At 41.9% G+C, this 25,966-nt stretch overlaps 2 protein-coding genes across 2 annotated transcripts in view; both read left to right on the forward strand.

The window, feature by feature from the left end:
- Positions 1–4,808: 4,808 nt before the first annotated feature.
- On the forward strand, positions 4,809–15,121 carry polr2l (RNA polymerase II, I and III subunit L). The gene is made up of 3 exons (XM_079736674.1): positions 4,809–4,923; positions 14,242–14,345; positions 14,435–15,121. Exons 2-3 carry the CDS (start codon positions 14,251–14,253, stop codon positions 14,541–14,543), a joined length of 204 nt encoding a protein of 67 aa, XP_079592800.1. The 5' UTR covers positions 4,809–4,923; positions 14,242–14,250; the 3' UTR covers positions 14,544–15,121.
- A 1,734-nt stretch (positions 15,122–16,855) lies between these two features.
- The window catches only part of copb1 (COPI coat complex subunit beta 1), a 10,199-nt gene continuing 1,088 nt past the window's right edge, over positions 16,856–25,966 (forward strand). Inside the window, exons 1-21 of the mRNA XM_079736647.1 lie at positions 16,856–16,967; positions 17,642–17,792; positions 17,927–18,156; positions 18,513–18,682; positions 18,922–19,036; positions 19,140–19,232; positions 19,344–19,481; positions 19,620–19,739; positions 20,030–20,137; positions 21,133–21,279; positions 21,567–21,712; positions 22,152–22,248; positions 22,355–22,515; positions 22,625–22,745; positions 23,270–23,497; positions 23,719–23,898; positions 24,435–24,579; positions 24,719–24,838; positions 24,981–25,126; positions 25,284–25,373; positions 25,793–25,948. Coding sequence (XP_079592773.1) covers positions 17,702–17,792; positions 17,927–18,156; positions 18,513–18,682; positions 18,922–19,036; positions 19,140–19,232; positions 19,344–19,481; positions 19,620–19,739; positions 20,030–20,137; positions 21,133–21,279; positions 21,567–21,712; positions 22,152–22,248; positions 22,355–22,515; positions 22,625–22,745; positions 23,270–23,497; positions 23,719–23,898; positions 24,435–24,579; positions 24,719–24,838; positions 24,981–25,126; positions 25,284–25,373; positions 25,793–25,948 — 2,802 coding nt within the window. The 5' untranslated portion in view covers positions 16,856–16,967; positions 17,642–17,701. The remainder of the gene's footprint in view (positions 16,968–17,641; positions 17,793–17,926; positions 18,157–18,512; positions 18,683–18,921; positions 19,037–19,139; positions 19,233–19,343; positions 19,482–19,619; positions 19,740–20,029; positions 20,138–21,132; positions 21,280–21,566; positions 21,713–22,151; positions 22,249–22,354; positions 22,516–22,624; positions 22,746–23,269; positions 23,498–23,718; positions 23,899–24,434; positions 24,580–24,718; positions 24,839–24,980; positions 25,127–25,283; positions 25,374–25,792; positions 25,949–25,966) is intronic.

Raw genomic sequence — 25,966 nt, forward strand, 5'->3', positions numbered from 1 at the left:
TCGTTGCGATTCCCTTTTCCAATTACGCCTCCCTTCGTGACATGCCTTTTGGTTTCTGCGCGTTTTACGTAGGGAACTTACGTCATCTTTGACCTTACAACCATTCCTTGTGTTTGGAAAAAATCAGAACTGCGTAATTTGCGTACACCTTACAAGGCGACATGTAGGGCACAAACTGGTGGAATTGGTTGGGATCCTGCGGAGAAAGTGCGCCACTGGTGGTTTGAGAATATCAATATATCTGGATCGCTGCGCTACTGGATGGACGATAGGAAATGTGCTACAAGAGCAGGGGGGGGGGGGGCGGGTTGTCTCCAACAATAATCAATCGTTCAGAATAAATATTTCAAATTAACTTTCTATTAAACCTCCCTAAAAGGTAATCTAGATGTTATTTGCAACATAGCTAGATCACAGATAGACGCACGCATTCAAACACGTAAACACACACACACACACACACACACACACACACACACACACACACACACACACACACACACACACACACACACACACACACACACACACACACGCACGCACACACACAGCCACAAAAAATACATGTTGTGTATGTGCTTATAATTGTACTGGTATTTATAGTATATAATATGCCCTTAAACATTTAGAGCCATCACAAAATCAAATCGGTCAAGCCACTGATGAAATTCCCGAATCCAATCCACATAACGTAACTGACCCCCCTGTTGTGGAACAACTGATGGTACGGTCCAATCTTTCCCCTCTCCTCCCTCACTGTTTTCACTCGGTCCTCCATCTCTTTGCCTTCTCTTCTTTGCCTGGTCTTGAGGACATTCTCAGTTAACGAAGATAAAATTGTAAGCATCTTTTGATATATTTTAGCAAATCCTTCTAATTCAAGCCATTTGAGGTGGTATGGCATGCCCATGTTTATTTTACTCAAATTATTGCAGATTTGGATATGAGGTATTTTACACCTGTGTAACCTACGTTTACATTTAAATTGTAATTTAACTTACTATGTTGTTATGATTGATATTTATGAAGACGTGTGGGATATTTGTATGTTTTTTTTATGACTTCCAAGATATCACCTATGACAGTCATGACTTTGGTCCTGACTACTCCTCCATCTTGTTTGCCATTTATAGAACACATGACTCATAATATTTTACACTTTCTTCTTGGGCCTGTCGTGTTAACGAGAGAGAACATAGTTGTGGTTTTGGTTTGATGATGTGATTTTATATTATATAAGAGGGATGAATAGGGAACATATCTGGCCATGACGTAGCACTTCTCGGGCTATTGTCTACATTAGTTCCTGCACCCATTTAATTACATGCACATTTTCCCCAGGAGAACTTCAGCAAGCTGTCTTGTAATAACATAAAGCACTGAATCTGTATTTCAACGCTGCTTAAAACAAATCTGACCTTCTTAAATTCAGAATGTTCCCAACAATGTCACATATTTGCCCAAGGTCAGATTTAAAGATCTATGGTGACACTTGACAGAATTGCAGCCATGATGAATATATATACTTTCAAAGCCAACCAGAGCTTCTGTAATCTGTTTGACTCTGTTTCTCTGCAGTAAAGCAGCAGCAGCCGCCGCAGCAGCAGCACCAGTACAAAGCCTACCTTCGCCAGATCTCTCCTGCCCAGACCACCCCTCTGTTCCTGCATGGAGGCCAAGGCCAAGAGCGGGGCCGCCACGCCCAAGGGGGCAGCGGTCAAGGTGGAGAAAAAGGAGCCAGCTGCCCTCCGCAAACCTGACCCTGTCCCAGTGGTGCCCGAGACCGAAAACCTTCCTTTGAAAGATGACAAGGCGGAGACGGAAGCTACGACTGAGGCAGAAGAGGCTGCGACTCCCAGCACAGACTGTCTTGAAAACATGAAACCATTCCTGATTGGCGGCGCCGTGGTTGCAGTGGGCGCCATCTTACTGGGCGTCCTGCTACTAGCAAGGCGAAACTAAACCCTACATTCTCTATAGCTATTTATTGGGTAAATGGATTGAGTCGGTCGCACACTGTCCTTGCAAAGATATAGGTAGGAAGCTACTGTGAATTTTGTGTTGCTTTCTCACTAAACAAGCTTGCCGTGAAAATTGGATTGTATAAAGGATGCCCTTTATGGGACCAAAATATACCAAACAATGCATGAATGTTCTTTATCTCTTCGATTGCTTTTGATTCGTAATAACCCTCTCATGGAAGCACTCATGCAGTAGTCCTGAGCCAACATACCTAAATGCTCTCACCTTGTGGAAAAGCTCTATCGTTTTCCTTTCACATCTAGTGTGCACATTCGGGCACTGACCGAGGCATGCAATATTTGTACATTGTTGCATCAGAAATAATATATGTTACTCTTGATTTTTTTACGTTGCTCTTCACAGTTAGTTATGGGTCAAAGAGGGCTATTTCAAAGGGATTATCACATTTCCAGTTAAAAGCAAAACACCTGTTTGGGGAAAAGAAGTGGAGGGAAGTTAATGGTCATATAGTCATACCTGGTAAAAACTGTGTACATACATTATTTTTATTTATAGTTGCTTAACCAGTCAGTAGCGTCTTAGATTAGATGTATTGCTCTGATCTCTGGGACAATAGTTTGAAAGGTTAAAAACGGAACCTTTAGTCTTTTTTTTTTTTTTGTCTAGAATCGTATCCATACAGGCATAGTGGCTACTTCACCCGGACTAAGCCAAGTAGTTGTCCTTATAAAACCTCACATGTATTATGTTGATGAAGATGAGGTACAGATAAATTGCAATTATATGTCAATTCACACACACACACACACACACACACACACACACACACACACACACACAAACATACACACACGCAAACACATAAACACACACACACACATACACACACCTACACGCACACCCACGTACTAGTCTTGGAACCACGCAGCAAGGTGTTATAACACACACACTAAGTGGTCCTTAAAATAGTTTTTAGGGAAAGTTTATCGTATGAAACAATAACAGTATTTGACAGCCCTAGCATAGCATACAGATGTGTAAGGAGACCGTCACCTTATATTGTATAATATAGTATACAGAATTTTAAAAAGTCTCTTTATTTTCATTATTTCAAGAGCGTATAAATGCAATAATTCAGATAGGAATCTCATTTTAGCACAATATTGCTGTAGCAGTTCAAATAGCATTAACGGCAGTGGTGGTGGTCATGATGACATTAACGGTGATTACCTTATTCTTTATAAATCCCTGCTACCTTTTTCTTCATACATTATCTTTCATCTGCCTTCAGAGCTATTTCATGTACAGAAGTCACCTTGTAATGACTAATATATTAAAGGCAATCGACTACACCAAACAGCTGTTACTCTCAATATAACTTTGTCCACAATTACAAATTACACATCACAATATTAGGGACAATATGAGGGATGATGCATTTAGAATTATAATAATTATATATAATATTAAGCTTTATTCATCCATTGCGGAAGAATGTCATTCACCGTTCTTACAAATTGAAAGTAATTGGTAAAAAAAAAAAAAAAAAGATGTAAAGCAGACCTAGCTGCCCATTGATTAGGGAAAATCCCAATTTTAGCATATGCTAGAAAAGTGATGAATCACCTGGGTTAACTCTGAGGTTGGCAGGATTGTTTTGGCATTAATGTGAATTGTGGTAGAGGAATCAGACTAGTAAGTTAGATCCAAAGACAAACCTGAATTTAACAAACGGAGTATGTTTTGGAACCTCATTAGTCTAACTGTTATCATAAGTCAAACTGGAAAATAAATATTAATTAATCTGTTCCTCGCCCTTCAATGCAGAACGGAGAGCCAATAACTATTACAGACTACCAGGCATTCAACATATCAGTGGCAAGTTACTATTTTTACCTATATTTATTCAAAATATACACATATTAAGTTCTCTAAAAGTGACAGTACCAAACATGATGCCAATATTAAAGAATCCAATAAAATAAGCAAAACAAAAAAACTGTTCCTCACTCAAAACTCAGTTCAGCTGGTGGCGGTAGTGCACCTAATAGTTGTTGTTTTTTAAATGCAAATAAACACAAAGCAAGAAGATTTTTAAAATTTCAAATTAATATAGTAATATAGTCTTCAGTGTGTGGAAAAAGTGAAGTCAGACAGGGTGGTGCTTTGTGAATAGACTTTGCAACAGTAAGGCTACTGGTTTAAATAAGACTTTATTTATATTAGGAAAGGCAAATTCACATTGCAATTTAACAGAAAATCCAGAGCATGAAGTTATGCACTGTGTAACTATAATGAAGAAAGGGACATCTGAATACAATGGGATTTTTCTGGGTAAATAGGAGCAAGTAGAGATAAGGTGTTGGAATCACAGAGAAGGGTGATAGATGTGTTAATAAACACCGGATTATATAATAGAATAAAGCGCTATTCATATTACAGCGTAATGTAAACTAGATCCTGTTCTACATACTCTGGAACGTTAGGTGGCGGTATGCACCTAATAGTTGATATTCTTTGTTATTAAATAAGCAAAAAAGAAGAAGAAAGTAAGGCAACATGTTTTTCTGGAGTGTAGAAAATATAGGACAGAAAGACATGCACTATTTGGTAGACTGTTGGGACTTGGAGTTCAGGCTTTTTCTGTTTTTCCTTGTTTGGACACTGTGATAACCATAAACTGATCTCTAGGGCAGTTTTGCAGTTCCTGTATAGTACAGGACTATATGTAGAAATGTAGTTCAACATTGGACCTGTGGAGGGCAGTAATACGTTGGACAGCTTCCAAACTACCGGAAACTGACAAGAAGAAGAAGAAGAAGAAAGGAAGGAATTGCCTTCCGTATTCCGCGGGCTTCACATGCAGACGAAAAGCAAAGCATCATTATCATCAAGCGTGGAGGTTCACTATAATAACATTTAATCAAATCCAAACGATAGGTAAGCATCGAAATACACACACACACACACACACACACACACACACACACACACACACACACACACACACACACACACACACATATATTCAATCAACTATGTTGTATTACATCAGTCGTTTAAACGGCCAGGTATCAAGTAAGATACTGTGGCCAACATAACTAGTTAACGTTAGGTTAAAGATGAACTGAACTGAAATTTTAAGTTTAGTTGATATAACATATGTCTGCCTTCTCATTGGTACAATAACTAAAAATGGCTGGACTTGCTAAAAGGGATTAATTTGTACGGTGAAAGTGTTATTTATGTTACTGGGCACCGCCATGTTGGATTTCAACAATCAGCTACGTCACTGGCATGGTAACTACTCCTACCCTGTGGCTCTAGCAGCCATAGCAGGTAATGAGTCAGACTCTGACGCTCGCTGAAATGGCTACGGAAAAGCAAACAACCAGGTATACAGGAAGATCATACTGCATTGCCCCTGGCTGCAGTATTGAATTATATAGGGCCAAGGCAGCTGGGGTAATCATACATTTCCATAGGCTACCTTTGAATAGAAAACCAGCCCTTAATACATGGCTGGCAGCCTTAAAACTAGCTAACCCTCCAATAGCCCCTGTCATGTCAATCTCCACAAGCTAGCACTCCAACAATAAAGTGTATAAACTATTACTCCGACTATATCACCGATCTATGTTTCCAAAATGTCTCTTTGTACTCACCCTGATGTTCGCCGACTAGCCGATTGCTGATGCAGAGGGAGTTAAACTTGAAGAAGTAGTTTCATAGTAAGATGTATCTGTGCAATATCCATCTCCTGCAATATCCATCAACATCCACCAGAAAGTCAACCTCCAACATCCACCTAAAGTAAACTTGACACTCGTGAATCCGCCTCGCATCTATGCTCATGCGCGGGTGTATCTCCCAAAGTGCATCTAACATGTCTTTCAGGTCCCGTCCACCCGGAACCGATTTTTTGGTGAAACCACGTCTTTGATAACCATGTTATTAGGCAGATAATAAACCATGTTCTTTAATTGGTCCATGGTCCCAGGGTGGTTTCAAATAAAACCGGAACTATGCGGTTTCGTGTTAGGATTCGTGTGTGGACGCCTGAAGCGACGTTAGACTTGCGTTGAAAGTTAGTTTTTTTTTAAATTATTATTATTATTATTGTTGTAGCTTTAAATACAGCCCCTTGGTCGATTTAATTACAAACTGTACATTAAAAAGTATTTCTACTCAATCTAAAAGGTTAAACAACTGCTATCTCCTCCTCGACTTGAATGTTTTTATACAGCGGCGCGCAGGCTTGATGAGCTCCACTTTTTTTTGTGGAGAACCAGCGCCTTGAAGATGTAGGTACTACAGCGTTTGTACAGCTCGATGCGTTTCCGCAATGAATCCGTCTTTATGGAGATATTCCTGAAACGCATCAAAGGAATCGCATCGTGTGACGCATCTGGCTGCGTCACACAAATACCCGGCGCATTTACTGACGCAAATGACGTTTAGAAATGTTCAGCGTAGTGTCCGAATTCTCGTTTGTTCGTTCCCTATATTGTGCACTATATCATGAACACTATATAGGGAATAGTGAGTGATTGAATAGGGAACGATTTCGAACACAGCTATTGTAAGCTCGCTAACTTTTTGCTGTCTATCAAGCAGAGACAGCTTTTCATTGGCGCAAGAAAATTCGCCCTCTGGTCGCACCAGTGGTATCGCTTTTTTTTTGTTATCACCACATGATTGGACAATTAAGCAAATCAATCAAATAGGCTACCTCCCTCAGCAGCATTCGCGCAACACAACTACATGCAAATAAGAATAGATCGCTAACCAGCAGAGAGTTGTAAGCACTCTCCACCCTTTTTAGTGGAGGAATTGGACTCCCCAAGCAATGTTATACTTAAAGGGAGCAAGTAAGTTACATATAAATATAGTCTTTCGGCCTATAGCATATAAACAAAATGAAGCAACTGTCCCATATTTCTAACTGCATTTGAAGTAGACATTGAGACTCACAAAAAATGGACGCTATAGGACAGTGATCATGATTTGTCTCAATATCAGAATAACAACAATGGGTCAAATAGCAATGGCTGGTGGAATGGCCATGAAGTAGGTCTGTATATGCAGTGTATGCTTGTCCAGGCCCTGCAAGTCATGATGTAGGCTATGAATCTGAATGAAAAGTAGGCCATCCCCAAAATGCACCGGAATACAGGAAATCAAATCTATTAAATTCAATTTGTTTTATCGGGGGAGGGGTCCCAGACCCCCAGTCTATTACTGTGCCCCACCAACATTTTTGATCACCAGCCGCCACTGCTTATAACGTTACAAACGTTTCTGTTTTACTACGAACTAACGTTATCAAGCCACAAAATATGAATATAATTGACATTATCGGTATATTAAACCACTGGTTTGGTCGTTAGCTAGGCTCTATGAATCCACACTTGCTTGTAAACCAGGGCTGTACAGTGCGACAGTTTTGATCGCATTTGCTATTAAAATATATAACGTGCGAAGATAAATACAAGTCCACTCGCACCGGTGAGAAGGACCCGTGCCGAAAAAAAATACGTCTTTCTGTACGGCTTTCAATGGCACTGCTAAGCGCGAGTGTGTGGGATTATGATGGGAGCGATGCATGTAGGGAAATGTACTTCGAATTATGGGCTCGCCAGTTCCGCTCAACTACTAAAAAACTACATTTCCCGAACATTCGCACGTGAGGAAGAGGCTTTGTTAACGGTCTCGGGAAATTCTCTTTTTATTCTCTGTATTCGGAGAATAAAAAGTTCTTCTTCATCAAATAAAGATGGAAACTTGGAAAAAAATCCACGTATGGAAGAGATTGACTCGGCGACCACAAGCACGGAACCGGCACCTTCGGACGAAGCCAACTCCACCCATGACACCGTCTCGGCCAACGGGAAAACGTACAGGTTTAACCCCCAGTGGTTAAAAACTTTCAATTGGCTGGTCTACCACCAATCAAAGAAGTCTATATTTTGTAAATATTGCCTCGAGGCAGGGGAAAGGACATCTGGGAAGAAACCCTACATTACAGGGAACACTATTTTCAAGAGGGACAACGTCACCCAGCACAACTTGTCAAAGCGACACATCGCTTGCCAGGAGGCTTTTTTGGCAAAAACCCACATTAACCGTGCTGGTTCGATCACCGCTGCTGTGAGCAAACAAAACCAAAGCATGAACGAGGACATAATCAGGGGAATCAAAATTATTTTTGTGCTACTGAATTTTTTTGCTTGCTGTTGCGTTCTTGAAGAAAGTAGTCTAATTCGGATCGCTTTTAATTCACTTTATTTGTTAAAGTATTTCGGTATGGTAACTATGAGGCAAAAGGAGGGGAATTGTATGGACATGCGTGTGAGCGACAAACAGCAGGCCTCTGTATCTAACTCCCTAGTATGGACTGCCGGATGTTTCTTATCTCGTTGGCTCCAGGCGCTGCTTTAATACCGAGTAGGCGTGGCCTATGTGACGTATTGGTCTCGCCCTCCTCACCTGTCTAAAGGTGCTGCCCTCTGTGGCTGGAATAGTTATTGCAGCTTATATGTCGGGTCCTGCTTCCTAGTGGCTATGTATGGTAATTACAGCTTATGTGTTCGATCCTACTTCCTAGTGGCTATGTATGGTAATTACGGCTTATGTGTTCGATCCTACTTCCTAGTGGCTATGTGTGGGTAGCTTTATGTGTTTAAAATACGTAACAAACAGCTCAAGATAAAAAAGGAATTCTTTGTCACCCAGCATTCGGCAGTAGCCCTTTGCCTCTCTGATTGAGATTGCATCAAATTCTGGAGATACTCGAACAGTATTAAAGCATTCCAGCAAGAGATCCTTATTCTCATAGACTGTACTGACTGCGCGACTATGAAAGTTCCAGCGCGTCTGGGATGCGCGTGGCAACCTCCTTGCTACAATTCTGTCCAAAGTGGCAGTTCTATTTGGGGAACGTGAGAAAAAGGAAGAAAAGCCGCTGATGTCGGAAAAGAAGCCACGCACAGGCGTAATTGAGGACACCCAACTGTTGCAGAAGTACATTAGAGATGGCCTCTGCGGTCATGCCTCCATCAATTTGTTTGAAACTAAAAAATCTCTCCCGCAATGTGTTGGCTTCGTCTATGTAATGAAACACAACAACGAATTGGCAATGGGTTGAAACATCAGTCGTTTCATCGGCCTGCACTGCCAGGAATTCTGTGTTTTTCAGATCCTGTAAAATGCGTCCCTGAATTACATCAAGCATGCAATTGAGAAGCTCATTCTACATACCTGCAAACTCATTTGGGTTGAAAAAGGTGACAAACTAAACTGTTAAACTGCCAAATTTTGCTATTTTAACATGTAAATTAAGCATTCTGGTGTACTCCATGAAGAAAATAACGGGAAAAGACAACATTTTCTTATGGTAAAAATGGCACATTTGTTAACCCATAAACTGGTCAGTTAACAACATTTTAAATGTGAAAAGGTCTATCCACTATAACCATTATTTCTGCTGCCACATGGGGGCGCCATACCACACATGAACATTTAGGACAGGTAAACAGTAAACCCCATTAGCCAAATTTGGCAATATATCAACATAATATTTTCATTTTTTCATCCTTTTGGCCTGGACAAGCCTTCCAAGGGCCCGTTTTCTCTGCTTGGCAATGTGCCTCTTTCGGGCCACACTATCGTTCTCCACCACCTCTGACCTATTATTAGCAGCACTGGTAGATGGCTGGCAACCAAACTCCTGTCGTTGGGCTTTGTCCCTAGTTCGAGCTGCACTAATGTTGGAACACAGCCTCCTATCTACCTCCCCAAACTTCAAATCATCCCTTCTGAACATTTCCACCCCAGTCTTCCTGGTCTGCAAAGTGTCTTTAACAGTGCACAGCACTGAGGGTGGAGATTTTCATTGATGTTGATCAATGATGTTCCCCATGACACTGAAGGACGACTCAACCAGGGCACCATGGAAAATTGAGAGGGCAGCCTTGACTGCCTGACACAGTGCAGGATACTTCCCTGTATTGAAGACGACGGCCCACCACTTGACAGCATCCTCTCCATTCTGAAAACTGGGAAGCGCCTGGTCAACATCAAAATGCAGAATTTCTTGGTCTGTGTCAGCATCTGGTGGCAGCAGGTGACCCATCATATGTGTGTGCTTCCTCAAGTTGACCGTGGTTAGGGAGTGCCCTCTCACAATTGGGTCCACAGCTGACAAAGATTGCAGAGTTTCACTCTGCAAAGGCAGCTTCTTTTGCAGGTATTTTGCACAGGTTTTGTATGCCTGGGACACTTCCTGCAGGAATGGCTTCAGCAGCTGAAACAGATCAACAATACTTTATAGTAGGTGGAATTATATGGATAATAATCATTCATTTTTATGTGCTCACAGGATGTTGTGGATGTTCTGATCTGAATCTATCCCGTCCCACATATATCTCCCTCAAAGGTTGCAGCTTGTTGTCAAGTTCAAGAGTAGCCAGGGATTTGGGCATCAGATTCAGGTGTTCAGATTTGACAAAGCAGGCCAGGAAGTTCATAAAAACTTGCAGTTGTTTGTCATGCAGTGTATGGACAAGTGTCTGTCTGCCCTATAAAGAAAATAACATTGTGGTTCAATGCACAAAAAAGCACACAAGGAATGCATGCCAGTTATATCTCAGGAATAGTATTAGGATTCACCGGGATTACTTTGCTATGAAAAAGCATAACAACATAATAAGGAACAGCAGATACCCTGTGCTCAAAGAAAATATCATGAATTATTAGACTTCGGGTTGGCCTAAGTGCAGCTCAGTTATGGTTGCTTCATGCCACACCTTCCGAATCACCTTCTTCCGGTCTTTTCCCAACTGCGTCATTGCTGGAAAAATCAAAGGCATAACAAGGTTCTGTACAAAATCTTCTGAACAATCCTTAGGTAACCTTGTGCAGGTAGGCAATCACAGAACCAAGGAGAAACAACTGCGATAAGTTACCTTTTTTTCTGAGGTCCTCGTGAAAGTACCGAATTAGTAGAACACTGGCTGTTGTTAATATCGTGCACTTTTTGCCAGTGCACCTCTGTTTGGCAGTGTGCCATGAGAGCATGGGAGCCCTTTTTGACATAATTTATTTCCTTAGCGAAAAGGCTGCACTTGGAATAGCCCGCTTTGTCGATTATTGTTTTTAAAATATTGTGACAGCGGGAAGCTGTACTGCTGTCCCTTCACCTCCGTTTTCACCTCCAGCTTTAGTCAAGCCCAGCTCCACCTGCACTTAAGCCCTGATTCAAGCTGTGCTACATACAATGCTTCATCCTCTTTAAGCTCTCTCATTCTGAAAAGATAATCAGAATATTTATCGTTTGGGTCAGGGCTCATTTTTTTATCATAAACGTTTGTTAAGGCTAAACCCAACTGCATCCGTCCAGGTTTAATGATCCGTACGAGTTGGTGTTTCCATTACTGCTAGCTACTCATTAAACCACACACGGATGTGTATTTTTTCATTACGTGTTCGTTTTCATCCCTCTCATATCTGACCACAATGACATAGCCGCCAGTAATATCAGATAACAATACGGATGCTGTGGAGATTAGCCTTCACAAACTTTTTATAATTTTCGCATTAACTGGGTGACGTAGAACTGGTCTACCTAATAATTTACTTAAGCAACTGAAAAATTATCCAGCATACATTTTTTTGTCAGGTTACTAGACTTACCTCAAAACTTGTATCTGTAACTCGCTGACGACTGAGCAGTCCACTCCAAGACTGGAACGATGGGGGGGGGGGACGCACGCTGTGGATTATCTTGATTATGATTGGTGGTCGTGGAACGCAAGTCATTTGGCGCTATCCAATGATGCTACTAAATCCACTAAGCCCAGGAAGACACCAGGGTTATCTGATGATTCAGACTCGTCATGTCCTCTGAGAGCCAGTTCGAATGCTCCACAAAATTTTACACAGTCAATGAGCTTTGACAGAATGTGTCAGCTATTGTCGACTTCCTTATTGTGATTTCTCACACTGACATGATAGCCCTCGTCCAGCTGCGCAGCAATATTAGCTTGACCTAGCATGGCAAGTTTCATTGAACAATGTAAATGTGCTTTGCTTGACTCATGTTTCTTAGCTCGTTCTGAAAAGTGCTTCACGTCACTCACACCCGTGGTCCATACATCCCCTTGTCCTGGGCACACACTTGATCGGAAGAGCAGACATGGAAACAAAAAACGGTGTTTCTTTTTGAGCAACCACATAGCCATTTTTTCTTTTCATACCAAGCTCGGGAGAAAGTTCTGTTGTACGTTTTCCCTCTATCCTTCGTTTGTTGGCTAATATGAATAGCCGGTTTGTCTGGTCCACGTTGTTTGATGGCTAATTTCTCTTCAAATTTTAACCTATCAAATGGGTTTTTTAATAGAGACTCAACAGCGTTAATCGCAGGTGCAACACCACTCGCCATGTCTGCCAAAAGATACAGGCGGAGTAATTCGATTTTAAACAACAGTCCTAGAATATGACCATGGGGCAGACTACTTTACGACCATATGGGCATCTTATAGCGCGGATTGCAATTCTTATTGCAGCCTGCAGGGTTATGCGAGAAACATACGGAGGGACGCAGTCGTTGAGCTCCTCTGCCCCACATTGCATGACACGTTAAACTCAACTAGAATCGCTACCGTCAATTTGATATCAACAGACCAAAAATAGTCGGAAAGCCTACAGAAACTATAGATAGTTAATGTGATACCCCGGCGTCCCCGGCGTCCCTCAGTTTCTTTTTTGCTCCATCAAAGGCGCGGCGTTGTTCGGTGACTTCAGGTGAGAAGTCCGGGTACACGCTGATCCTGGCACCGTTGTAGGTCAGCGGAGCATGCAGCCGAGCGAGTTTCAGGATTTTCTCCTTCTCTGGAGGGTGATGAATTCTGGCGATCATGGTGCGTTGACGTCCGGCTGCGGGTGGACCGATACGGTGCGCCCGGTCAACTTTGAGTCCGCTGGTGAAGTTGTTGGAGCTGCGGCAGGAGCTCAGTGAAAAACTGTGTTGGGTTGCCTTTCTCGACTTTTTCTGGTAGGCCAGTGATTTTAATATTGCAGCGTCTACCCTGGCTAGCGCCACTAATATGACGCTAGCCAGCGTGGGCTGAGAAGTTGAAGGTCTAGTGGCGCTAGCAGTGGCGGTACCTGGGCTGCTAGGCGGGCTTAGCTCGGGGCTAACGGCCCTGACCGTATTCATGGCAGGAACTGTCTTTCCGCTTTTCTTCGGGTTTGAGATCGGATGCGTAGGTTTCTCCTTAGCTTTGTTTTTGTTGGAACCGCTCATTTTTGAGTAAGTGTTTATTTTTAGCAGGTATTTAACGAGAGTGTGGAGGAGCTACTCGAAGACATGACTACTCCATGCGGCGTTCACTAGCGCCCCCCCCCCCACTTGGGCTACTTTTGGAGGACGTTCTCTTAAACACACACACACACACAAACAAACAAACAAACAAACAAACAAACAAACAAACAAACAAACAAACAAACAAACAAACAAACAAACAAACAAACAAACAAACAAACAAACAAACAAACAAACAAACAAACAAACAGAGTGCAGGGCAATACATTTGTCATTTCAGATTCTTCAGTTCAATTAATTTTACATTTCTGCATTTTTAGCAATGCTTTGCGCTTTTCATTCAGCGGTCACTTTATTTGTTTCCAACCATTTACTTTATCTTAAATGGTGTGCATGTTTACATTGTTTACTCCATTTAGACCTTTGAACTTTTGTTCAAATCCCTTCACTTGATTTAAGCCATTAACGTTTCTTTATGTCTTAATCTATGTGGCTTTATTAAAAAATATTTTCAACCTCACTTTGTACTACAGCACTCACCGCATTTTCTGCATGTAAATGCATTTTCTAGTTTAATTTTATATACGACCAAATAATTATTTAATGCAAAAAGCGTTAACGTAAGCCTTAAACCACCAGATGTAGGATGTTTCTACCATGGCTATTTACTTAACTGAATAATGTCTGAACTGTAAAGCAGAATGCACCACGCAATCTACCCAAGGAATCTCTCGCCGATTGGTCCGGTTCGGGCACAAAGTTATCGTGAAGCTTAGCAGGAAGGATTGTCGCAGGAAACTAATTTGGCAAGGTTACCTTTCCCCACCTTGTGAGAATAATCATAGCACCATCTGTATCTACAACATCTAATTTGTAAAAGGTGTTCTTCCACCACTGGTAGCAACATGTTAATGTGTACATTTGTTGCTTCCCAGGCGTTAACGATGATTATTCCAGTTCGATGCTTCACTTGTGGAAAGATTGTGGGCAACAAGTGGGAAGCGTACCTTGGCCTTCTTCAAGCCGAGTATACCGAAGGGTGAGTTACTTTATGAGATCATGTCCATTAATTGATTGCACATTTTCATTTAAAATATGTAACTTCTTTTATTCTCCCTTTCTTTGAAGTGATGCTCTTGATGCTCTGGGCTTGAAGAGGTACTGTTGTCGGAGGATGCTCCTTGCTCACGTGGATCTTATTGAGAAGTTGCTGAATTACGCTCCACTAGAAAAGTGATGTTACCCCTTCCATCGTAAAAGGAAAACTATCAACGGACTGACTCCAAGTTGTGACACCAGTACCAGCATGTAGACTGTTGCTGTAGAACAGTGATGATGGGGAAAACACCTGTGATCAAAGTGGGAAGGCTTGATATAGCAAATGTAAAATATCAAACTAGACTTTTCTTAATAAAATGAACAACGTTTCTCAATTTCATATTGTTTTTATCAAATGGTTACCCTAGTTTCAAGAGTCTGCCCCCCCCCCCCCCCCCTCCCGTTCAGACAGATTTCCAGCCGACATTGCCTGGGTTGAACTTGGGCCAATCCAAGCCGTTTATTTAATATGGAGCGGGTTCGATAACTGAATAGAGCGCCATTGAGGCCTTTTCATAAACAACCAAGTTGGCTGCCGCTTATGTGTAAAGTTTTGTTGCTCTGATTGGTTTTAGGTCTGTCCAATTCGCAGTTGATAACGGCCCTTGGATATGAATTCAAAAATGAACTCTGATGCTCCAGACTTGTATGTATTTGCAAAATGGTTTGCCGATGTCAGGCACATTTTTCTGGATCTCCTTTACTTTATTTTTTATATCACCCTTACCCAGGAAAAAATACAAAATACTTATTTAAAAAATACTCTTTCAAAGAAAATAAAAACATTCACAATTAGACAGAGGTTTCACATGTGTGAAGCCTTTTGTCGACTTGGAATTAAAGACTAATCAATCTTCTTGCCAAGATTCTGAGTGACGAGTCAACTCTGGCGTTCTTCATGTATTCATAGAACTCTAGTTACATTCCTAATTCAAGTTCTATTTCATTCTTTTTTACTGCCAGATGTGGTTCATATGCACCTGGATGACATATCAACCAGGTTACGAGAAGCTATACTCACCCCCTGTGTAGCAAAAAAAAATGCATCAGATTGCAAAAACAGCAGTCCCCTCAACATTTGACCTAGGTGTCCATTGAAGACAGGACATAATAATCATGGGGCTCTTAATTGCTTATTTGTGAAGAAGGCTCAAATGCTGCCAAGCTAAAAGGCTGGTTAGAATAACCATGAGGTAAGAATGCTGGGATAGGCCAGGGTGCTCCCTCTGTGCCCTCAGGATTCCCGCACAACCACTTGGGATTGATGGTCAAAGCATGGAGCTCACCCACGTTTAGCCGAGACAATAGCTAGAAGGAAGATTTTAAAGACAGCAAATGGTGGCTAGGATAGAATCCCCAGCATCAGTTTCCCAGGATGGTAAGGTTCAAATCTGTGAAGGCCACATTTGCTGAACTCCCTTCTGGAAGCGGCATACAAAGCCTTGTAAGCCAATGTTCTCATTAGTCTCAGTCAAAACCTTGATGTGACCATGGAAATGGCAGCCAGAATCACCTTAATTGTAGAGGCTGAGAGACAAGACTCAAGCTGACTGGACGAACCCCAATACAACTGGAAGGGCACATTGATCTAGGTCTTGCCCAGAGCAGTGATCGACTGAGGTTGGGTGCCAGATACTGCCTTCCAGGAGGGGCCGTGGAGACAAGAAACCCCTTTCTGGTAAGTTGGGGGCTACCAAAAGCAGTCTGTGATTCGCTCTGGTCATCCTGGGAAGGGTGGGTAGAATTACAGCAATTTAACTTTCTATTCAGTTGCTAATGGTATTGCTAGATAAAATACTAATAAGTGAAAAGAATGGTGCATTTATATTAAACACGAATGTCAAACATTTATTGGGCTGGCATGCATATCACTGTCAATAGTATTTTCAATCTCTAAAAAGGTTTTCAAGTTGTAGGCTTATTGTCCTTTAGGTTTGATTATTTGTCATTCCTATAACGTGTGCTGCCATGCAACAATTTTAGACAATATGATATTCTACATGCTCTCCTCCTATATCTGTATTTTTCCCCATACACTTCTCAGCTGCAGGCGCCTGCTTAATGTGTCTGTGAAGAACTCATCTGTATTCTGATTGAATTCTAAATGAGGAAGGCATGTCCTGCAACTTGCCTTTCAAAACTATTATTGATAATACCTTCTAGTGATATTTATGCCTTATTGTCTGGATAGGGTGACTTTACTAGGGTGGGTTCATTAAATAACTGAGTATGATTAAACAAATCACGAGATATAAAGAGGAATTTCTATGCAATTGTATCTGTCATTAAACTATAGACTGCATTTGCACTCTCCCCATGTACAATTTTTTTACGTTTACAATGTAATTATACGTATGGTACGTAATTTATATTTGCTTTGGCGTTCCTAGTTTTGGCCGTTTACGCACACTGTAGCAGTGATGTGGCTGAGAGAATAATCTTCCACGTCACAAGGAAGTACTCGAGCACTCGACAGTGAATCCCATATCCATCGTATTTTCACAGATGTAGGTGGAATAGTGAAACATCCAATCGTATTTGCCGGGATACGAAACTAACACAGGTAAATCACTCTAATTTGATGTGTTTACTTGTGGCCAATGTCTGGTTTTATCATGAATAATATTGCCCTGCATTGCATTATTAACGCACGTCAACGTTTAAGCTAACCCTTGCTAGCTAGTTTAGCGTAATGTCATCAAACGCTATTTCTCAGGTTGCGACGTGTCGCCAACAAGTCAGATTCAATGTTTATGATTTAATCTAACTTTTGTTGGATTGTATGCATACAATGGAAGCCAGTAGTTGACTCTATGTATGTAAGACGTGATAGCTGTATAGCGCTAGTGCTTTGCCTTCTTTGTAAGAGTTGTCAAGTATTTTTTGGGGCACAACGTACCTGTCTGCTGTGAGTCGTAATTGGACACAATGTCGGACATAGCCAACTCCAATTCCCATTCGTGCCTCGACCGTAAACAACAATCTAGATTCTCTTTGCATGTATACCCACAACCCGTCTCTATATGGACATTTCTTTACGTGTATATTTCGTTTTCAAAATAATTGTTAGATACATTTCGTCCGATATTATTATGCCTTTGCACTGGTTATACTATTACCAGTTGACGTGTGTATTATATAAATGTATCATATATATAGTGTCTTTTTTTTTTATCACAGGAACTCGCTTATCCGTTTCCACTGCTCAACGATTGTATGATGTTATGTCTCTTACAGATTTTAAGAAGGTGACATTGAGTAGGATTCTTCAAAGAGTGACGCAAAACTACCGGCGCAATGACGGCTGCAGAGAACGTTTGTTATACTCTGATCAACGTTCCAAATGATTCGGAGCCCCCATCTGAAATCAGCCTAAAAACTGATCTAGGTAACTAAGTTCAGAAGGGTTGACTCCCTGTGCATAGACAAACTGAAAAAAATATCGAGATATACATTTCATGTAGTTTACATCATAGACATACCTTATTATATCACTGATTATAATGTCATTGTTGTCAACAGAAAAGGGGGAAATCAAGTCTAAGACAGAAGCTCTTAAAAAGGTGATCATCATGATATTGAATGGCGAGAAGTTGCCAGGACTGCTGATGACCATCATCCGCTTTGTCCTGCCGCTTCAAGATCACACAATCAAGAAGCTTCTGCTGGTTTTTTGGGAAATTGTCCCAAAGACAACAACAGATGGAAAGCTGCTGCAGGAAATGATTCTGGTCTGTGACGCCTACAGAAAGGTAGGTTTGACAGTGGGATTAATATATCCTCTTGACACTACTGAATGATACGTATCTGAATGGACAGCCACCCAAAAAAGTATGAAAGTTTTGCACTATGTCACATTACTTTCTATGAATAGAAATCCTCCGGAACCATTTTCACTCTTCACTCAATGATGTAATGGAAACTGGGCTTGTTTTTTGCCGATGCACATACCCTCAGTCACTTGATGTTACTTGCTATTGCCTTTTGGTGGTGGACTCAAATTAACCTAAACATTTGAAAATTACACTTTTTCTCCAAGTGAAAGTCAAAACATACCTGGTGCCAAACTTTTGAACGTTCTTAAACGGCCTCCTAATTACCCCTGCAGGACCTGCAGCACCCCAATGAGTTCATCCGGGGCTCCACCCTGCGTTTCCTCTGCAAACTGAAGGAGTCTGAGTTGCTGGAACCACTAATGCCAGCCATCCGTGCCTGCTTGGAGCACAGACACAGCTATGTGCGACGCAATGCTGTCCTGGCCATTTACACTATCTACAGGTGCCACAGATCACACCGTTTTATAATCTCTTAATTTTTAAGTTATTTTTTAAAGAAACTATTTTATATTTGTTTGAAGTTGTGTGTTAATGGCATCAACTGTATTCCTAACTACATGAATTACACACATTCACCCCATGCAGTATTTTAGTTCTTATTTTGAACACCCTATAAACATGTACCTAATATATATATTTTTAATAATTCTAATGACATTATTATGCTTTATTTTTGCTCAGGAATTTTGAGAATCTCATACCTGATGCTCCCGAGTTAATCCATGATTTCCTTGTCAATGAGAAGGATGCCAGCTGTAAAAGAAATGCCTTTATGATGCTAATTCATGCTGACCAGGTATGTAATCACGGCCCCTATTTCCCCGCTGTGGTTCTTTTAAAGACATGGTAGTTGGCTTTTGCTGATGTATTGCTGACCCTGTTTATAATTGGTTCTGTAGGACAGAGCTCTGGATTACCTCAGCACCTGTATCGACCAAGTTCACACCTTTGGTGATATTCTCCAGCTGGTTATTGTGGAGCTGATATACAAAGTGAGTCCAACCCCATCATCTTATTTACAGACTCAACAAGGCATAGACGAGCGCTGTGTTGGGTTGACACCACTTTTGTGTTTTTTCCCGTTTCTGTCTCCCCTTCGCCAGGTGTGTCACGCTAACCCCTCAGAGCGCGCCCGGTTCATCCGTTGCATCTACAACCTGCTGCAGTCTTCCAGTCCGGCCGTTAAGTATGAGGCTGCAGGCACTCTCGTCACCCTGTCCAGTGCCCCAACAGCCGTTAAGGTATACTACTGTCTGGAACTCAGTGAATGAGAAATAAGCCATGTACAAATAAGCCCACTGTATCCTGTTTACTTAAGTAACAGGATTGGTTTGAAGCTAGCAGCTCTGTGGAATTGACTCTGGTTTCCCCGGTTCCAGGCTGCTGCCCAGTGCTACATTGACTTGATCATCAAGGAAAGTGACAATAATGTGAAACTGATAGTGCTCGACCGTCTCATCGAACTGAAGGAGCATCCCACTCACGAGCGCGTGCTCCAGGTGAATGAGGCGGCGATTTGGTCGTTGATTTTATTTTATTTTATTTCATAGTAAATTATTCAAAGGCAATTAATGCAAATGTACTTCTTAAAGTGGTGAATAAATCTTGTAGGGTTTTAATTAGACTTAAAAAGTAGAGCAACAATAATTTCAATTTGTAAGGTATATTGACATTGGAGATGGTACATAAAGCGTTAAACAAATGCTAATAATCTTAATGATGAATCATTAGATCATTATAAAGCTAAATGTAGTGGAGCTATGTCAAATATGAATGCTTTAATCCACAGGACCTTGTAATGGACATCTTGCGCGTCCTTGCCACCCCAGACCTGGAGGTGAAAAAAAAGACCTTACAGCTGGCATTGGACTTGGTCTCCTCCCGCAATGTTGAAGAGGTGAGATTAGTTTAACACAATGTTGAAGAGGTGAGATTAGTTTGTTAACACAATGTTGAAGAGGTGAGATTAGTTTAACACAATGTTGAAGAGGTGAGATTAGTTTAACACAATGTTGAAGAGGTGAGTTTAGTTTGTTAACACAATGTTGAAGAGGTGAGTTTAGTTTGTTAACACAATGTTGAAGAGGTGAGTTTAGTTTGTTAGCACAATGTTGAAGAGGTGAGTTTAGTTTGTTAACACAATGTTGAAGAGGTGAGTTTAGTTTGTTAACACAATGTTGAAGAGGTGAGATTAGTTTGTTAACACAATGTTGAAGAGGTGAGTTTAGTTTGTTAACACAATGTTGAAGAGGTGAGATTAGTTTGTTAACACAATGTTGAAGAGGTGAGTTTAGTTTAACACAATGTTGAAGAGGTGAGTTTAGTTTGTTAACACAATGTTGAAGAGGTGAGTTAAGTTTGTTAACACAATGTTGAAGAGGTGAGATTAGTTTGTTAACACAATGTTGAAGAGGTGAGATTAGTTTGTTAACACAATGTTGAAGAGGTGAGTTTAGTTTGTTAACACAATGTTGAAGAGGTGAGATTAGTTTGTTAACACAATGTTGAAGAGGTGAGTTTAGTTTAGCACAATGTTGAAGAGGTGAGTTTAGTTTGTTAACACAATGTTGAAGAGGTGAGTTTAGTTTGTTAACACAATGTTGAAGAGGTGAGTTTGGTTTGTTAACACAATGTTGAAGAGGTGAGTTTGGTCAGTTTATTTCTGCAGTGGCAATCTACACAATTCGGATTTGAAATTGTCAGACACTTTTTATACTTTTTAGTTCTGCTCGCTGAGTTTGTGCTTGCTGTTAATCGCCATTAAGCGCTTCCAGCGCAGCAGCGCCTACAGCAACATGAATGAAACCTATGTAAGCTCCCATCCTTTTCTGTTCCAACGTAAACACAGAAAATGCAATAAATAAAGGCATTTTATTCTTTCTTTTTTTTCAGTTGGTGATTGTGTTGAAGAAGGAGGTGATCAAGACGAACAACGTAACCGAGCACGAGGACACGGATAAATACCGACAGTTGTTGGTCCGCACTCTCCATTCTTGTAGTGTGCGCTTCCCAGACATGGCGGCCAATGTCATTCCAGTGGTGAGTTTGCGTCATTCTTTTTGTCTCAATGTAACACAGCCAAATACTATGGTGTTCTGCTGTAAATTGCTCCATTTCCATGGCTCTGTAACTTAGCCAACTTGAACCCATGAAAACCTATTTTTTATAGGGTTAAAAATTAACACGTTTGGATTAATTTAATTATTAATCATTTACAGTGTGTACGGTCTACTCTTTCAAAACAAATTGTTACTCCACTTGCCCGGTACTTGAAAAAAATGGCATGTGCCTGAATATCTCCTTGCAATCAATCTTGCGCCCCACAGCTGATGGAGTTCCTGAGTGACACCAATGAGGCTGCAGCGGCCGACGTGCTGGAGTTTGTAAGAGAGGCCATTCAGAGGTTCGAGAGCCTGAGGCCCCTCATCATTGAGAAGATGCTGGAAGTCTTCCACGCTATCAAAACTGTCAAGTAAGGCCGCACAACCTGGCTTGGCTTACTACCACATAACAGGCCAGCATTCCCCGTTTTGTTTGCACTGGTCCATATAATAGTCATTTTATACTATGTATACTATATTGGCCATTCAAGAGTGCCCCTCATAATGCAAGATATTTATGTAAAAAACTGTTGCACATAATAAATGAACATAAATGTCACTCAAAAGAAAGTCTTCAATGTTAAATTATTTTGCAGTTGGCCTCCTAAAACTTTCCGGCCCAACAACAATTTTTGCTGGCTCTCACTCAAAGTTGTAATACTCTGTTAGAAAATAATAAATGTAACAAACTCTCCCCTAATGACCGCCATCTCTGTACAACAATATCTGGCACTACCTGCCAATTGCAATGCTTTGTGCTTAGAGGATTTCGATTTTAAAACATGTTTTGATTATACGTTGTGTGCGCAGAATCTACCGAGGTGCTCTGTGGATCCTGGGGGAGTACTGCAGCACCAAGGACGATATCCAGAGTGTGATGACGGAGGTCCGCAGGTCGTTGGGCGAGGTGTGTTTCATTTCCTGCCCCCCCCCCCCAACAAAAAGAACACGAGGTGCAATTCCCACACTGTCGGTGCCAGCTTCTGTGGTCTGAGCTGTGCCTGTGTTGTCAGATCCCCATCGTGGAGAACGAGATCAAGAGAGAGTCTGGAGAGGTGAAGGCTGAGGAGGAGGTGAGCGCAGCCCCTGCCCAGAAGCTGGTGACGGAGATGGGCACCTACGTGACCCAGAGTGCCCTCAGTTCATCACGGCCCTCTAAAAAAGAGGAGGACAGGTCGGTGCCATTACTACCACAGTACACACCTTTTGATTTATTGGATATCCGTTGATTGGATATGATGTTTTGGTGGGATTGTTGTGTGACGGCACTGGTAATGTTTCAGACCCCCTCTCAGAGGCTTCTTGATGGATGGGGACTTCTATGTGGCAGCCTCTCTGGCCACCACCCTGACCAAATTGGCCTTGCGCTATGTCATCATCGTTCAAGACAAAAAGAAACAAAACGTATGTTTAATTATTGTCTTTATTTACCTTTTCAACAGTGACTTAAAGGTGCTGTAGGTATGATTTTAAAAGCAATAATTTGAGGGTAATCTGTAAAATACCAGTCATCCATCTATTCGTGAGTGAAATGCTTGGTGAGAATATCTATTCTTGTTGACTGTACCTGCCTCTGTGTGAAACAATTAGAATGAGAATTCTTCTTGCTTTTTTATGACCAATAGGCATCTCTTCCCTTATTGGTTTGAGTACTTTTGCGGGTCAATCGTGTTAACGCACACAGCGTTATCATGTCAATGGCAGAGAAAAGTAGAGGGGGGTGCGCTTCTTGTGTTTATTATCTGAATCTTTTGTCTTTTTCGACTCTCGAATCTTACCTACTACAGCTTTAAATGCAAACATTGAGCACAAGGAAAGTTGCATATCATCCAACATTCTGTCCCCTCTGTTGCATTGCTGCTGCTTCACGGCAAGCATTTTGGTTTATTTCTTTAAGACTCAACGCTGTTTGTATTGTCTATCTGCAGTCGTTCATTGCCGAATCCATGCTCATCATGGTCACGGTGTTGCACTTGGGCAAGTCCTCGCTGCCCAAGAAGCCAATCACAGATGACGACGTGGAGCGCATCTCGCTCTGCCTCAAAGTGTTGTCAGAGTGCTCGCCGCTCATGAATGACATCTTCAACAAGGAGTGCCGTAAATCGCTGTCGCACATGCTCACAGTCCGGCTGGAGGAGGAGAAACTGTCCCAGAAGGTACTACCCACATAAGTTGATTATTGGTAAAAGCAAGCTGTGATCACTCATTGAATCTCCTTTTAAGACAGACTACAGACATTACAAAGATTGATCCAATCTCGGCAAATCTGATGGTCGAGGTTTTGTAACACTTAACTACACCCATCGTTTATTGTGCTTTAGGAACAAGGTCCATTAGTCTGTAATCCAAATGTTTTTTCTTTTCTTGCCATCCACAGAAAGAGTCTGAGAAGCGCAACGTTGCGGTGCAGGCAGATGACCCCATCTCCTTCATGCAGCTGACGGCCAAGAACGAGATGACCTCCAAGGATGACCAGTTCCAGCTCAGCCTGCTGGCTGCCATGGGCAACACTCAGAGGAAAGAGGCTGCCGATCCCCTGGCCTCCAAGCTCAACAAGGTACAGCTGGAGAGCAAGCTAATTCTCCCACGCACTTAAATTATGTAGGGTCCTTATAAGATCGATTTTTAGATTTGCTTATATTTACTGTTCTAAGAGTCTTAAACAATTCTAACACGGCAAACAGGCACACAGTGAAGGCCTTCAGGTATTTGTTAGAAAATAAATATGCTGGTCTGCATTATATGCATGCTGCTATTGGTATTCAAAGCAGCCATCCAAAAATGTGCTGTTCTCTTCCTAACTCACGTCTGTGGCAAGGCTTTTGTCTATTGGTGTGAGGAAATCTGTTTTAGTGAAACTAAAAACCCATGATTTAGAAGTATCTGCTTAATATCAGTGTTTGCAAGCATTGACCATTTGGTTCTTTCAACGTGACATACATATACCAGCAGATGGTGCTAAAGTGAATATTGTCATTATTAACAAAAAATGTAGACCCCAAAAAAAAAAAAAAATGTTTTGTATTTTTGGTAATTGTGTATACATGCTTAAGTTAACAAACAAACAGATTAAAACAATTGTCTCTATTCCAGGTGACACAGCTCACAGGCTTCTCAGATCCTGTCTACGCCGAGGCCTATGTTCATGTTAACCAGTATGACATTGTGCTGGACGTACTGGTGGTCAACCAAACCAGTGATACTTTACAAAACTGCACCCTTGAGCTGGCTACTTTAGGTGAGAAACCACTTGCTTTACTTATTTTTTACCTCCTCAAGCCTGGGACGACTCGTGACGTTTAAACAGTGGGACTTCGTTGCCATGGATATCCGTGACAACGCACAAAGCTTCATGTTGCCTCTTTTCCAACCCACAGGGGACCTCAAGTTGGTGGAGAAGCCGTCCCCTCTGACGCTTGCCCCCCACGACTTTGCCAACATCAAGGCTAATGTCAAGGTGGCTTCTACTGAAAATGGCATTATATTCGGCAACATTGGTAAGAGAACATGACTTGGAACACCAAAGTGTCATGCAGGTCATACTGTTAACGTATTATAAAAAAAACAACAACACACACACACTTGCCATAGAGAAGATGTGTTCTCATTGGTTCGTGGGGACTCTTTCTTTGTCTCTAGTGTACGACGTGTCCGGTGCAGCGAGTGACAGGAACTGCGTGGTCCTCAGCGATATCCACATCGACATCATGGACTACATCCAGCCAGCATCCTGCACCGACGCAGAGTTCAGACAGATGTGGGCAGAGTTCGAGTGGGAGAACAAGGTATACGGTCCGAGGGATTACCGCCTTCTTCCATGCAGACTGGTCAAGATCTAATTGATCAGAATCCCACCCTCGCTGATGCGGTCGGAAGATCTCTTATTGCATGTTGTAGAAACATAGGCCACACCTTTCCAACCTTCCCGCCTTTTTGTTTCAGGTGACGGTGAACACCAACATCACGGACCTGAACGAGTACCTCCAGCACATCCTGGGCTCCACCAACATGAAGTGCCTCACCCCCGAAAAGGTCATTGCACGGCGAGCGTAGATGGACAAAGATTATGTAAAGCCAAAGGTCACTTCTACCGTTTAATGAGCGTCCCGTCAACCTTTGGGAAGGAAATGCTGTCTAGCAATCAACGAAAGGTGCTCGACAGCCTGGCTCCAGCCAAACCAATGTTATCTGCAGAGCTTAAATTGTCGCGTCAACACATGGCCTCCACTAATACAGGATGACATCCTTCTTGGCACATTGACTGTGCAATGTGCATTCAATGTGCAAAGAAACACGTTGTGACTTGGGAGCACATATAAATTCAGGTTGACACTACACTGATGGCGCCACAGAGCAGCCTATTCCCTGGAGCCCCCCGAGAGCAGACGCCCATGATCTATCTTGCTGTATGCATCTCATGCCTTACTTTGTTTTCCCTCGCGTACCTGTAGGCACTTTCTGGCTTCTGTGGCTTCATGGCGGCTAATCTGTATGCTCGCTCCATCTTTGGAGAGGATGCCTTGGCCAACGTCAGCATAGAGAAGCCCATCCACCTGGGACCCGACGCGCCCGTCACCGGACACATCCGCATCAGAGCCAAGAGCCAGGTGGGGTCGCAGAGTCCG

The sequence above is a fragment of the Pollachius pollachius genome (genome assembly GCF_949987615.1).
Source record: "Pollachius pollachius genome assembly, chromosome: 5".
NCBI lineage: Eukaryota > Metazoa > Chordata > Actinopteri > Gadiformes > Gadidae > Pollachius > Pollachius pollachius.

What these genes read in the sequence shown, in the direction of transcription:
- polr2l (XM_079736674.1), top strand. Translation starts at nt 14,251, where the DNA reads ATGATTATTCCAGTTCGATGCTTCACTTGTGGAAAGATTGTGGGCAAC. An exon ending in CAAGCCGAGTATACCGAAGG is followed by an intron (nt 14,346 to 14,434) that starts GTGAGTTACTTT and finishes CTTTCTTTGAAG; the next exon opens with TGATGCTCTTGATGCTCTGG.